Source organism: Coptis chinensis, chromosome 2, assembly GCF_015680905.1.
Source record: "Coptis chinensis isolate HL-2020 chromosome 2, ASM1568090v1, whole genome shotgun sequence".
Taxonomy (NCBI): Eukaryota; Viridiplantae; Streptophyta; class Magnoliopsida; order Ranunculales; family Ranunculaceae; genus Coptis; species Coptis chinensis.
This window is the reverse complement of record NC_141457.1, coordinates 85,225,534-85,241,251: the sequence shown is the minus strand read 5'-3', so window position 1 is coordinate 85,241,251 and position 15,718 is coordinate 85,225,534. Positions and strand designations below refer to the sequence as shown.

Here is a 15,718-nt window from a genome sequence, read left to right as displayed (position 1 = left end):
CAGTCATCATCAAATAAAAAGATTAATAGTACAAAACACTAATAAATATTTGTTTAAGAATTAAGTATCACAATCACAGAAGTAGTTTGTTGGCTTCTCTAGATAAACAACGTAGAAGCACATAAATCTGAACACCATTTTTGAATTATGAAAGATTACCTAATTGAGTAGTTTCGAATATAATATAACCTCATGTCCAGTTGATGATGGAAGAGACGACATGTGTTCATCTATTCCTCATACTACCTGCAAGAGAGAAAACCAATGGAGTTACATACCTCTACAAGGATTAATTTCATATACCAGTCACACCCATACCACTATTAGAAGTACGGATGGAACCTCTGGCAAATAAGTCATCTGCTAATTTCAGTGTTGCTAACACACTATGTGCTAACAGACGTACCACTTAAAACTTGGTCCTGGACAAATTAACGGATGGAATCTCAAATGAATAAGGTGACAAACATGAAAAGTGGAGTAAAAACACTTGTAGTCCAAGACCAAATGTTAACAACATTAAAATTAAAAAGAAAAAGAAAATAACAAACAAGGAACAGAGGGCAGGCCTTATAGTATTCAATGTATGTGGCACGCAAAAGATGACTTGTACAAGTGTGATTCACAATAAACTTAACGACATCAATCTGAACCTGAATAAATTGGGAATTATAGAAACAAAAGAAAAACAAGATCAACTGAAGGTCCACATTTTAGATGTTATATCATCAGTTTGAATGTAAGAAAAAACATACCAAGAGTATCATATAAAGGCAACAAAATATAAGAATACATATTACAAGCATGATCAATAATAATCCACTCTGGTCACTTTGTAAAACATAATCCAACGCTTGCTCCATGTTAACTAAACAACTAAGTTCTACTGGTTATTTACAAAGTCTATTTGCATGAAACATGCATAGGTTCAGGAAGAGTAAGCCTAATATCAAAACAAAGTACAAGAGAAAAAACCATGTTCCAACACAAACTCACTTTTAGTATCCCATGATACATAAGACCAGATCCTATTGCTGATCAAGCAGTACTTGGTTCTCCATATGTCATCCATTTGTACCTTAAGTGCAAAGTATAAATAAAAATCAGTATAAAGATCGACAGTGTAATTAAACTAGTGGTCTTGACGAAATAGGCTGTAAAGATTATAGATTAGTGTGTATCATACGGAGGTCAATGATCATACAAGATGGCATTCTCAGACCCCTTTTTCCTAGTAGTTGTCAAATCATCAAACTCTACAATAATGTCAATGACAATTAGAAGAAAAATTAATAACAATCCTAATCAGATTATATACATGGATGCATACACATTCATAACAACTTACAGAGATTTGACTGATAAAAAGAAAACATATGGTGGTTCGAGATACAACATGAAGGTGTATAGCTATTAGGGCATAAGAGATATACGACTTATATCTTAGATGCAATTTTCACTTGTGCACAAAGACCTTAGCAACTTGCTTATTACATTTTTTAAGTACCATGATCCCAATACGAAAAAAATCTCACCTAGCCTTCTTGGCAGCCTTACTTGCTTTTGAAACTTTGTCTGAGCAACTTTTCCGTAAGGCATTTCATCTTGCGTCTCGTCACAAGGTATACCTCCTCGTTGCTTAACAACATGGTGTGTAGGCAAGGGGAACCGAGGCAGATTCTAAAAAAAAATGCAACAAGTCTAAAACAGGCCTTCCTTGGAAAACTAAAATTTGCATTATTATGTATTGACCTCATTGGGCCGAGCCCCCCAAAAGAAAGCACGCAATCGATATTGGGGCAGGCCATAGCGTCCGGCTGCCATTATTCCTAAGCGAGCATGATAATTCATAACCACAAGTCTGGCTTGTGCATATCTTCCAAGAAACCCTTTAATGACCTTCAAAATATCTAATACGTTCTCCATCAAAACAAAGCGCGGCTTCAAAAAATCGACAATGTCCATAAAAATGATGAGCTACCTGTTTTTGGGATCCTTCAAAGGATTCTCCATATTTCTAAAACAGTTAAAGCCGCTAATTCCTTGGCACAGAGGGCCTCCTCATATAACATCAACATCACCCTTGATAATCAAGCAAAACAAGACAATAATAAGAATTATGCACTATAACAGAGCATAGGTGATAGAAGTATTTCTTGTAATCTAATATAGCTGCTAAGAAATTCACAGAAGAACTTACAGGCAAAGGAAAGATATTCAAGTTGTAACCATGGGCCACAAACTCCTCTACTTTTTGCGGGCATTCACTGGAGAATAAGTATCAACAACATTAAGAACACAAAGACATACTAAAGCATACAAAGCTTACAATAGCATTTACACAAGTATTGTATAGCCGAGGTTCTTAGCTGGCTCCCATGTGTCATCATCAGGGCCATATCCCTTCCAACTTACCTACAGATTCAAGGCAAAGTGTAAAACTGAATAAATTAACAATAGCAAAAACATATAATCCAAAATGCATTATCTATTACAACTAAAACTAAAATAAAAATAAAAAAATCAGTAGAACCATTTTTCCCAAGAATGTCAAACCATATACATTTAGATTGAACAAAAGGTCGAGTAAGCAAAAGATTTGCAAATATAAATATGCATCACAACTTGTTGAATCGGAAGAACATTCAAATAAATGAATAGCTATAAATTTTCATTCTACAAGTACCTTATAGTCCAATCCAGGCTTTTTCTTATCGTTTGGATCGCCATAGCAATTATCAAGTATCTTCCCCACTTCATATTCACCTTTAGGAATGGCGTCCCCATCTCCAACTACATCCTCTTCAGAGATACTTGACTCCAGCTGGTGTCTTGTTGAGCTCCGGTCCCCAACAAGGAAAAGTTTACACACAGCTTCTGCCATTCCTTGAGCAATGACAGATAATCCAAAGCAGCTTCATTCCTGGCTTGGAAAAAAAAATGTATTCTTTCAAATGTATGCTCTCATTGACATGAGAAGTTAACATCAACTAATCAATAGACCTTGGTATATGGATGATTGAGCTCTAACCTTTTACAGGTGTCCTTATTAAAGTCAACTGCCCATTTCTATAGTAAGCATTACAATGAGTCAACACTTTGTTAATGAGATACTAAAACAGTATATGACACATGTTACAACTATTTGACTTACAGTGACAAGTTTAACTCCGGATGTGGCAGCCCCAAGACATAAACCAGTGGACATGGCACCACAGCCAGAATACAAATCAAGTAACTTCATCTCGAATTCCTCTGAAGCTTCACCAGAATATTCCTTACTCGAACTTGGCAAAGATGGATCCAGAAACTATCTTGAAGAATCTAACCAGATTTGTTATCAGTAAGTATTGCAGCATATGGCGTAATCAGATGCCTTTCCAATACTAAACAAAATAGTAATATACCTACTGGTAGACTTTGAAAGGTTGAATAAAGCAAAGAGTATGCCATATTATAAAAAAAAAATCACACTGCGGTATTTCCGCCAAACTAATCTGTTTAATAAGATGAATTAGTCTGGACTGAAACGAAAGAAAATGCACTAAAGAGGGCAGAGTGATAGAAGCATACATTTGAGGGCACTTGTAAAACCGTGATCTTTGAAACCAGACATTCTAATGGGTTGTCGTCTCTGACTTCAGAATAAAATGCATGTCTCTCATCGAATGTGCTATTCAGCTATTGGGTGACATCTTATTTAAAGACCTAGTCAAACATCTAAGCACAAAAACACCATTACAATAAACACACAGTATATATAACATAACAAAGTGTTGCAGCAGGTCGGCAATTGATCTTACAGTATCAACCGGTCTAAAAAACCATTATGCTCTAAAATAAGGCTCCTTATTGTCGAATTCAAAAAATTCCACTATTCTTCCTATATAATTGAGCTTTTCACCTTCAGACTGCTTGAAATAATACTCTTGGTAAGGATAGTACATAGTGAATAATGCTACCACAAATTCATACTTTCATTACTCACCTGCACATACGCATGAACGTATAGACTATAAATAGTTTGATCCACTTCTGCTTTTGAAAAATGTCTCCTTGCTAGTAACTTGTCTTTATCACCATTCTAGAAAAAACAAAAAACAAGAATACCAGATATCAAAATGGCCCATAACAACAAAATACAAGATCTCAGAGAACATACATAACATCAAAAAAATAGCCACAAGTAATTTCGTCAAAATAAGTATAAAAAAAAACAAAGACAGATATAAGAGTGTAATCGAACTTGCTTCTCGTGACTCTACGTGAGAGAGAGTATGTGAGGGGGGGGGGGGGTGGAATTGATGCTTTTCCTCAATCTTCAACCTAGGTGAGAGACAGAGAGCGGGGGGCGGGGGGGAGGAAAGTTTTATTAGATGAGAGAAGTGAATAAAAGAGAAGTACTGTTTATAGAGGAGAGAGAGAAGGAAGACAAACCTTGTTGTTGCTTTAAAATCGAGTTTTCTTTTGAACAACTCGAGTCTTCTTCTTTGATTTTTGATAGTTGTTTCGTTTCTACTCTTTATTTTCACAAGGGTTTCATGAAATCTTAACGGACATCAAAATCCAAGTCTAATCCAACGGTGGACGAAACAAATGGACAGCCGTGGCTAAAATGGGAACTAAAATCCAACTACTCAAACAATACCCCACGCCATTTAAAACCTTGGCTACAGCTGTGGGCCGTTGGACCCTGGCAACAGCTGATGACAATGGCTAAAGCAAGGTTGTACCTGTGGCAAAAGCTCAATTTTCTTGTAGTGCTTTTGATGTTGCAAGATACTGTTGAAAACATAGGCTCCTATAAATTAGCTGAAGATGCATTTGGTTGGAAAAAATACAATAAAGAGATACTCCTAGAGTCCTAGACTGCCTAGGGAATAAAAGTGTTTTCAGTCCATTACACATTTTCACACATCCCATTACTTGTGGTAGATAATATAAGCACTAGAAAAACTCAGTACATACAATGGGACAAACTAGATATCCTAGTTGTCCGACACTTTAAATTTCAAATGACCAAAATAAATACATAACGAGCCGTAAATGGTTCAACAATATGAAAATATTAAAGGATTAGACTCACAAAGAAAATATCCAACAATAAATTAGATTCCTATAATTCTCCCATAATGTACCTTTGTATTCTGTATCACACACAATAACTGTTACAAATCAGAAAATGTGCGCGTTACAAATATCCAATTTTGGTGTAGTGAATATATACTTTTCTTTGATGGCCATCTCAAAACTAGTCACGCAGACACCAACTACTTATGGCATGCTACGCTGAAAAACATCTTACATAGAATTTGCAATGTTAACTTCAATAATAGGTATATCGAACCTAATCCACGAGTGAGATCATGATGATACCTGGTGCACAAAACCTTCCAGACTGGAGAGCTTGCCTAAAGAAAGAGCCATCTAACCCATATAATCATTTACCCATATTGTTATAGGAATAGAAACTTGAGTATCAACCTATAAGGAGTCAATGCACGGATGGGTTATTAGGAGGAAAACCAAAATTGGTTATCATCAAGACGTGGCTCATTAAATAGACCAGGTTACCAGCAATACATAATTCATACAAAGAAAAAAACACAAACACATACTTCATACTTGTAAACAAACACACGCTAGCAATAAGAATAACTCAATTCATAATATTATAAATAATACTAAATAAATAGATAAATAAGTTGATATACAAAATATGAAAGTTGACCAGTAAAATAAGTGAACCAATATAGGAACACATGATACCAACAAATTCTCCAAATATCTCCATGTCTCATGGCTAGGATATTGTAATCAACTGAATGCACTTACCCAAAAGTAAAGGTTTCTTTTTAGTGAAAAAGTGTACAAAAAATCAACCGAAAACTTAAGGGAACAAATGCATACTAGCAGGAAAGATAATTTTAGAGAAGAAAAGGGAAAGTAATTAACATAGACATCCAAAACTTTGTAGACTATAACATTTATTATTGCACGTGTGAAAATTCTGAATTCAAGAAAGGTAATACAGACTCCAAATGACAGGAAAATATAAACCAAGTAGTACTTTGCATCGAGATTGAAAGCATCTATAGAACATGCAAAAAACAAACGGTAGTTTAGGTGATTAGACAAAACAAATAGCCACTTGATTTGCTATTTCTCGATTGAGGAGATTTCAGAACAAAAAAAACACCAGCTAATTTAAAGTCCAGAATTCATAGTTTAGTGTAGCATTTTTTTTTTTTTTTGATCGGTAAATAGATATTTCATTGATATAAAAATATTAGAAACATAGGAATAGTAGGATGAGGTATCCTTACATCGATAACCAACTGAATGAAAGAACAACAACAAATGTACACAAGAAACAAAAAACACCGTTCTCAAGTCAAAATATCTTCCCATTTACACACAAAGTGCTCAAAAGGAATGTTACTAGTTTCCTCATGAGCTTTGGCCCAGAAGAATAAGAGACCTTTTATTGACATGATTACTTCCTCCAAAGAAGCCACAACACCCTCAAAAGTTCTTCTATTCCGTTCCATCAAAAGTTCTTCTATTCCGTTCAGTGTAGCATTATGTTCCTTAAACTATGATTAAGAGTAAATCTGTGATTATTAAGTACAGCTGCGATTAAGTATCATTGCAGATAACAACATATTAAGTACAGCTACGATTCAGAGTAAATCTGTGATTTGTGAAGGTTTATTGTAAGAGCATACTAAGAGACTATGACACCTAGAGACTGTAGGAGCCAAAGACAGAACATAGATATGTTCTGGGAACAACAACCCTACTAAGATAGAATTAGTAAATATGAACAAATAGTTAAACACTGATACGGGTGTATATAAAAAGTCTAGTACAGAGCTACAAGAATAGAGCTATGACCTCAATATATATAACATTGAATAACAGCACAACCATGAGGATGATTAAGTTGTGGAAATTCAAAGGTGAGCTGCAAAACAGAGCCCCAAGCTTTAGAATGCCCATTCAACCACACTCACTATAAAAATAGAGTCTACCAAGCTTCCTTCCAATGTTCTATACTTTCGTATTTTAAATTCATGCACCCTTATTCTCTGTTTCTCCCAAGAGATGTCAACTCTTTCTCAAAATCCTTTTTCAAACGTACCCAGTAAAAAATCCACCTCTAAACCATTTTATCTCTAAAATCTAACATATACAAGATCTAGTACAAACAAACACACAAATTGATAAAGTAAAATGAGACGCATATATGCTGCTTCAAGACTTGGGGATTTGGACCAGTAAGATAACAATCTGAACAAGTCATTTCTTCTAAGTTATACTTGTACAATAACTATATTGATTCCTTTCACACCCGGAAAGCTCTCTCTTCTCTTCAACCAAAACTTAACTCATAATAACCATTGTGTACATAAGACTTTTTTGAAACTCCTCATATTAAAAACCAGAATCATAACAGTCAAATCGAAGAAATGACTAAAAGTCTCAATATTTAGCATACCCTTTTATAATATAAACTAGTCACAACGTATACAATAAGTTCATAGTTCCACTTGAAATTACTAAAAACTCCAATATGAGTAAAATTCATGTATACCCTTTTACATAAACAGATTGAAAAGCTTCAAAAAACCAATCTTAATTTAAAGTAGAATTTATTGCAAAAAAGAAATGAAACAGAGAGAAAGAAAAGTTATTATTACCCATCTCTTCACGAGTAGAAAAGTTCATTTTCCTAGTTGGCTTCCCTTTGAACTTCCCCCTTCCCATTTTGTTTTTTTTTTTTGCCTTAAATTTAAGCTCTGCAACTTCAAAATAAAAACGAAGTAGAAGATGAATAAAGTAGATGAGGGATAAAAGTCATGTTAGTGTTGTTCATACTAATGGATCAGGCAGAAAACAATTGGTTCCCTTACCAAAATTAGTTTTCTAAATCAGAAAGGTTGAGCGTCGCATTGAGAACCTAACTCGTTCTCAACCCAAAATCTGAAATCCAATTAAACCCTTAGTATATAAGCACAAAAAGTAAAGAAGAGAATTAAAGAGGAAGGCACGAAAATAAAAACCTAAATTTTCCAATCCCTACAAAGAGAAGAAGAATTGAAGAAGAAGGAGAGTAAGAACTAACAGAATAAGAAAAAAAAACTTACATTCGTTTTAGATGAGGAAGTGATGGTTTGAGCCAACCACTTCGCCCCTCTGAAAATGAGAGAGAGGAGTGTGGGATTCTAACCTTTTGTTTTAGAGTATTTCTTATTATTCTTTTTTTTTTGTTTTTTTTATTTTATTTCTGACGGTATCATGTGTTAGCCAACCGTGACTAATTAATTCCGATAATTATCTAAAATTTAAGTAACGGATAAAGTGGCATACTAACGCTTTAAAAATGTTAATAATTGTGTAACGTTAAAAAACGTTACTATGTGAAAAATGAGTGCCTTACAAAATCACCATTTTGGTGTAGTTCTTGCTCCTTTTATGTAGTTTGAACTACTGCTTTTGACGATGAGGCAACCTCAGGGGAACTGATCTCTGGTGGTGCTTTGTCGATCTGAGGAATGGAGGTTTTGGCAACAGGAGTTGGAGCGACCTCTGTGGTTACGACAACAAGGGCTGATGTGACCTCTGTGGTCATGACAACAGGGGCAAGTGTGATATCTAGAATCTATACTGGTGGACTAACAAATGTTAGGGCAACCTCTGGGGTCCTGACTGGTGGAGTAACTAGTGTTGGGGCGACCTTTGGGGTCCTGACTGGTGGATGCACAAGAACTTGGGCGACCTCTAGGGTCCTGATAGACGAATAAACTTTTTTGATAAAGCCCCCAACGTTCTGGTTTGGTGCTTTGGATCTGACCTCGGCATTTAAGTCTTTGACCATCGTGTAGCTAGTGGGCTCGCTCCTAGTGCTGATAAACGGGTCAGCGGCTTTGTTCACTGAGAGGATCTGATTGTAGTGATAAGCCTCGAGCTGATTGCTGCGAAGCTCTATCATACCCCTAGGGCCAGGAAAGCGGAGCACCTGATGCAGTGTTGATGGTATAGCTTGCATTTGGTGGATCTAATGTCGTCCTAGGATGGCATTATAGGACGATTGGATGTCTAGAATGCTGAAACGCATGTTGAAGCTGACTTTGTCTTCCTTAGATCTAATAGAGACTGGGAGTATGATGTCACCAATTGGGTCGGCTCTGGAGCCATTGAACCCATAGAGAGGAGCTATTGGGTCTATGAAGACCGATTTAGGCAGATTCATCTATTGGATGGTATGGTAGAACAAGATGTTGCATGAACTACCAGGATCTATCAGAACATGTTTGACTGTCCAATCACTGATTTTGATATGGACCACTAAGGCATCATTATGAGGGAGGCAAGCCTTGTTGAGGTCGGCCTCTGTGAAGGTTATATCACCTGAGCTGCGGCCTGAACTGCGTGGAAAAGGTGTGGCCTGTGAAGAGAACTGGTAGACTTCTTGGAGAGCGCCTACGCGCCTCTTTTTTTCTCTAGAGGATGCAACAGAATCGTCCTGGAACGTTATCATGTGGATCGTTCTGTCATTATCTCTGTTTGACGAATGTTGACGGTGCTCATGGTAAGAACGGTTGCTAGGGCGTCCTCTACTACGAGAGCGAGCTTGGACACTCTGGCGCTTATGAAGAGCTAGAGATCTACTGCGCTCTCTGCGAGCCATGAGCTTATAGAGCAGGTCACCATCAACGATATTAGTATAATGCTTGATATGTCCTGATTCGATGAGGTCTTGGAGGTAGTGCTTGAGCCCCCAACACTCATCGGTCTTATGACATTTTGCTCGGTGGAAGGCACAGTAGGGCTTGCCAGGGCGATCTTTTGGTTGTCGTACGTTAGGTCGGTAATAAGCAGCTCGGTTGATCTTGTCCAGTATGTAACTGGGAGATCGGGTGAGTACAGCGAACTCACGGTTGTTGCTTGGTCTGTTCCCAGTCTTCTGTCCTTGCTGTCTAGGACGCTTTTTTGAAACTAGGTCAGAGATCGCTGCTACTTCTTGTTCTTCTGCTAAGCCGTGACATTTCAGGCCTTCTTGTAACTTAATGTACTTGTCTACTCGAGCATACAACTCAGATAAAGTTTCTGGTCTTTCTTTCATGAACAATCTGGATAGCGCTATGTTGCGTACTCGGCAGGCATTGGAGAATGCCAATGTGGTGAACAATTCTTTGAGGCCGCTTTCCATGCCAAGTAGTTCGGTTTTGAACCGACCTAAGAAGGCACGAATTGTTTCATTTTTGCCAAGTGAGAGCTGGAATAGTGAATCTAGATCTGCTTTTTTATGCCTGTTATGGATGTACTGACTAGCAAATAGGTCGGTGAGATTCTCGAAGTTCTTTATCGAGTCTGGCTCGAGTGAAAAGAACCAATTGAGAGCGCCATCTTGTAGACTGGCCGGAAATAGACGACAATGGAGATAATCAAACTCCTGAGCACTATAGAGTGCAAGACTCTGAATGTAGCGAGCTACGTGTTGACCTGGACACGTGCTGCCATCGTACATTGCGAAATTTGGTTGGACAAAATCTGGACGAGAGGTTTTATTGAGTACCTCAGCAGTAAAAAGGGACGCGCGGTACGTCTTTAGCATCTTCTGAACGATCTGGGTGGCATCTTTCTTGACTGTTCTCTGATCTATTCTTTGTGAAAGCTCGTTGATCTGTTGATTTACTTCGTTGATACCGTCTTCTGCTAAAGCACCAGGTGGAGTTTGTGCGTCTACTTGTGCTTTCAGGGCAACATTCTCCTGCCTGAGCAGTCGTTCATGGTACCTAGCTAACCTGCTAAGCTTTGGATTGAAGCTTTGAGGCTTGCCATGCTTCGTGGGCTTGAGTATTTTTGTTTTTGGAAAGTGGTTTCTCAAGAAATCAAGACCACAGACGGCGCCAATGTAAAGGAGCATTTTAGTTATCCCTTACAAATATGATAGGAGAGGAGAATGGATTTGGAAATGGGAAAGACTAAGTTCGTTGTTGAGCGAACTGCCTACGTATCTATCTCTCAATTCTAGAGGGAGAGAAGAATCAGGTCTGGCGTAGTTCATGTAGGGGGTATTTATAGATGGTGAACGTGGTGATCCATCCAACACGTGTACTGACAAATACAAATGTATGGCTTTGATTGAGATGGAGTATTGGAATGGTGTTGGTAGGAATTATGTAATGATGGGGAGTGGTTACAGTGGTTCGTAATTTGCGGAAATAGAATGTGTAAGTAAGGCTTTGGCAATGATTACTTCTAGAAGATAGGCTTAGTCATGTGATGAAACGCTCTGTGTGAATGTACGTACCTCCACATTCGTACCCTGGCTAACGAATTCATGAGGGACTTAGTCTTTATATTAAGTCGAAGTGACCGATCCTCGGTTACCGGGCGACTCACGCCCAGCCCAGCCATTTGGATCGCTCACATGTCCACTTAGCCACCGGGCGGCTCACAGCTCTAGTTAGCCACTTGGGCAAACTCCACGTGTGAAGTAGACATCCGGGCGGCCCGGTCCGGTCAGAGTCGGTCACATGTTCGCTTAACTGGGCCCTATCTAGTAAGAGTCCCCTGCTCTCTCAGGACTCTTATTTTCTATTTCTATAAATAGGACTCTTCACTTAACAAAGAACTACGTTTTTAGAGACTTGATTCTGGATACATATTCTGGATACGTAGGCAGCCATTAAAGGCACAGTCTCATTCTTTATACAACATCTCCCCTTGTAGATTCAATAGTGTGTCTGGGTGAATTCCTATCCAAACATAATTGGCGCCGTCTGCGGTTCTTATTAACGTTCTCTCTTCCACGTATCTCTCTCAATCTTTGTCAATGACTACTATAACAAGATCTCTAGAGAACAAGCAGGCAAGAGCACAACCATCCGAAGGAAACAATCAACAAAATGCTGAAGTTCGTGTCGATCAAGTTGCATCAAACTAACAGGCTCCACCTTTGTTGCTTCCAGTACCAAGACAACGCAAATCTAAATTTCCAAGGTCACAGGCTCCAGTATCTTCTCCTCCTAATGATACTAATTCGCCAGATGCAGATCCAGATGTAGATGCAAATATGGTTGTAGATCCAAATGATATGGACACAGGTGATAAGAAATGACTCTGGAGGCTCTGCGTAACAAACTTAGAAGGGAAAAGGAGCATAACGCGGACTTGCAGAAGCAAATAAATGAAGGGAAGCAAGTACATATAGACAACAATGATACTGCTTCATCTATTCCATCAAGAATCCCAAGATCTGGAGAAAACCGCAGTGTATTCCACCGTTTGCAAAGCAATAGCGAAAGATTCCGAACCACTGATGTTGTCCCTGAAAATCGACCAAATCAATCCAGGCCAAGAAATATTTCAACCAATTTATTAAGGCGATTGAGGACTCCTGATGTCAATGGTCGTAATAGCAGGCATGATAGACAACATCACATGTCACATACCAGTCGTCGTATCTCCCCAAGGGAGTCTGATTCACACTGAATAAGCTACAAGCCATACTACCGAGGTAATACAAACCTCGTAAGCCAGGATAGCAGCGCATTACGGTGGTCAGATCGGATGATACCACCCAACATTAGAACTCACTTGGGGCAATCGAGCTGTGACCTCAGGCAAGATCTGAATCATGACCTAAGACTTGACTTGAACGAAAGGAATCAGTGCAGAAGATAACTAGAAGACCGACATAGAGATAACACTCATCATATAGATTACTCTCCAGTGCACCGAGACATTTCAAACTTCCGTCATAGGTCTCGCAGTCCAGAGCACCCAAGGTTTCCAGATATGGGCCACAACTGGGGGCAGGCGCATGTGACACAAGGTCAAGAAGTTCAACCACAAATCGTCCGTCGCCAAACAAATGAAGGAATAACATTTACTGAACAGCAGATTAAAGACATCGTTACAAAGGCAATGAATAATATTGATCTAAAGGAAAAACATTGGAAAGACTTAGCCGTAAATGAAGACATCGTTGGACGTTTTTCCTAGCGTATACAAAATGCAGAACATCAGGAAGGTTTCAAACAACCAGATTTGCCTAAGTACGATGAAGCAGAAGGTGATCCAAACAACCATGTTATAGAGTTCAAAAGCAGGCTAGTTCTTTGGCGTAAGGATAACGCTCTCTTGTGCAAAAAAAATTCCCGCAACCCTAAAAAGGGAAGCTTTGCGATGGCTATCGGAAATTCCAGCTAGATCTATTGAATCTTTCCAGGAGTTAGCAGATCAGTTCATGGATCGATTTCAACATAATTGGACTCAGCCTAAAGATGTCAATATCTTGCTAAACACAAAACAATAGAAGGATGAAACACTTGCAAAATTCGTTGTCCGATTTCGCCAAATCCAAGCAGGTGTCGCAGATGTGCCAGCTATGATGATCATTCACGCATTCAAAGAAGCTCTATGTTTTGATACTAATGGAATATATAACTCACTGGTAAGAGATCCTCCCCAGACGAAATCTGACTTGTTCACACGAACGCTACAGTTCATCAATGTTAAAATAGATGCGGCAGCACGAACTTCAAGGGACAAAGATTTTAGAGGAAAAGAATCTACAGATACCAAAAGCAAGTAGAAACAAAGCATAATGGAAACTCAACAACCGAAGTAGGATCTTAAAAAGACCAACAATTTTTGTGAAGAAATGAAGCTCACTCCACTGAATACCAAATATGCCTCAATCTATGAGAAGATTAAAAGTCGCAATCTGCTTTTCCCTCCAATGCCTTTACCCGAAGGTACAAAGTCTACGCGTGATAAAAATCTATGGTGTCTTTTCCACAATGACTTTGGTCACAAAACTGAGCAATGCAGATCCTTACGAGGAAAGATACAAAAGCTAGTAGAGAAGGGATAGCTAAGAGGAATTCTTAAGCACTAAAAGTGCTCAACAGAATTTGTCAATCTCAGGTTACAACGTCATCAAAGCTGGTCACACCAGAATCAATGACGTGTCACCACAAAACAAAAATGTGAGCAAAAAGAAAAGTTGGGATTTTTACGTGAGTTATATCACATAAATAGCTTCGATTTTATTGAAGGAACTCGCATAGAAACCATCAAACCAAGCCCACTATGTTTTACTAACAGAGACCTAATTGGCATCCATCACCCTCATTACGATGTCGTCGTTATCACAACTTACATTAGTCTATGGTGAGTGCAGCGTGTCATGACAGACACTGGAAGTTCTGCTAGTGTAATTTTTGCAGGTTGTTACAATGACATGAAACTTTCAGAAAATTTGATTGTCACAGATAACAACCCAATAATTAGTTTTGATGGAACAGCAGCAACTCCGGTCGGAAGAGTTTCTTTACCAGTCAAACTCATGGATAAGGCGGTCAACATTGATTTTCTTTTAATGAACTGCAAATCTTCCTACAATGCAATTTTAGGTAGGGATTGGCTCCATTGTATGGGTGCTGTTGTCTCTACCCTCCACCAAGCAGTGAAATTTCCATCTCTAGACAAAATTTGCAAAATACGAGGAGATCAGATGGCTTCTAGCCATTGTCACGAAAGAATAGTAGATGATTACCATCAATCTGATATGCATGGAAACACAATTTTAAGCAATTCACAAGAAGTCATTCAAGCACAATCCGCACCACAAATAAACTATTCCACCATATCATCAAGTGAAGGACCACCGACTATAGACCGCCTCTTAGAAGTTCAAATTGGAGAATCTAGCAAAGAAACAACCTTCATATCAGCTGAGCTATCAGAAAAGGAACAAAGGGAAATGGTTACTCTACTCAGAAAGAACAAGAGCATTTTTGCTTGGTCTTTGGAGCAAATGCCAGGTATACACCCAAATGTTGCCTGTCACAAGCTTGACATTGATACAAGTGTTAAGCCTGTACGACAAAAGCCCAAACGTATGGCTCCTGATAGAAAGCTAAAGGTTAAAGAAAAGATTGATCGTTTACTCTCTGTCAATTTTATTCGCCTAGTTTCATACCCTAGATGGTTGTCCAACGTGGTAGCAGTGCCAAAGAAGAATGGCAAGATAAGAGTATGCATCGACTTCACCAATCTTAACAAAGCATGCCCTATACATCCATTCCTTCTTCCGCAGATATCAGAACTTGTTGATGCCACATCTGGATTTCCATGCTTATCATTTATGGACGCTTCTTCAGGATACTATCAGATCCCGTTGTCTGGTGAAGATCAAGAATTAATATCATTCATAACTGATCAAGGTATTTTTTGCTATCAAGTGATGCCTTTTGGGTTGAAGAATGCTGGCGCCACTTACCAGCAAATGATCAATACTATATTTGGAGACATGCTAGGCAAGATTATGGAAGCATATATTGACGACATGGTTGTTAAATCCAAAATCAGTAGTGATCATCTGGTAGATTTACAAGAAGTATTCACAATAGTAGAAAAGTTTAATATGCGGCTCAATCCTTCAAAATGCCCTTTTGGCTTGATCTCAGGGAAGTTCTTGGGTTACTTGATAACTAGCAGAGGAATTGAAGCAAACCCTGAACAAATCAGAGCAATCCTCGATATGCCATCACCAAAAAAAAAAAAAGGAGACACAACAACTCACGGGGCGCCTAGCAGCAATAAATCGTTTCATCTCCAAATATTCTGATAAATGTCGTCCTTTCTTTCAGAGGTTAAAAGACTCAGCAGTATGGAATGATGAGTGTGAAAAAGCCTT

The 15,718-nt window shown here is 38.4% G+C and overlaps 1 protein-coding gene and 1 pseudogene across 1 annotated transcript; both read right to left on the bottom strand.

The window, feature by feature from the left end:
• Positions 1-1,191: 1,191 nt before the first annotated feature.
• On the bottom strand, positions 1,192-8,635 carry LOC147518484 (DNA (cytosine-5)-methyltransferase CMT3-like; annotated as a pseudogene).
• Positions 8,636-9,256: 621 nt separating this feature from the next.
• LOC147518483 (uncharacterized) lies at positions 9,257-10,216 on the bottom strand. The gene has a single exon (XM_086593931.1). The coding sequence runs from the start codon at positions 10,214-10,216 to the stop codon at positions 9,257-9,259; it is 960 nt and encodes a 319-aa protein (XP_086450057.1).
• Between the last annotated feature and the right edge of the window lie 5,502 nt (positions 10,217-15,718).

Excerpts from the sequence above, each read along its gene's own strand:
- LOC147518483 (XM_086593931.1), bottom strand. The coding sequence starts at position 10,216 with ATGGAAAGCGGCCTCAAAGAATTGTTCACCACATTGGCATTCTCCAAT.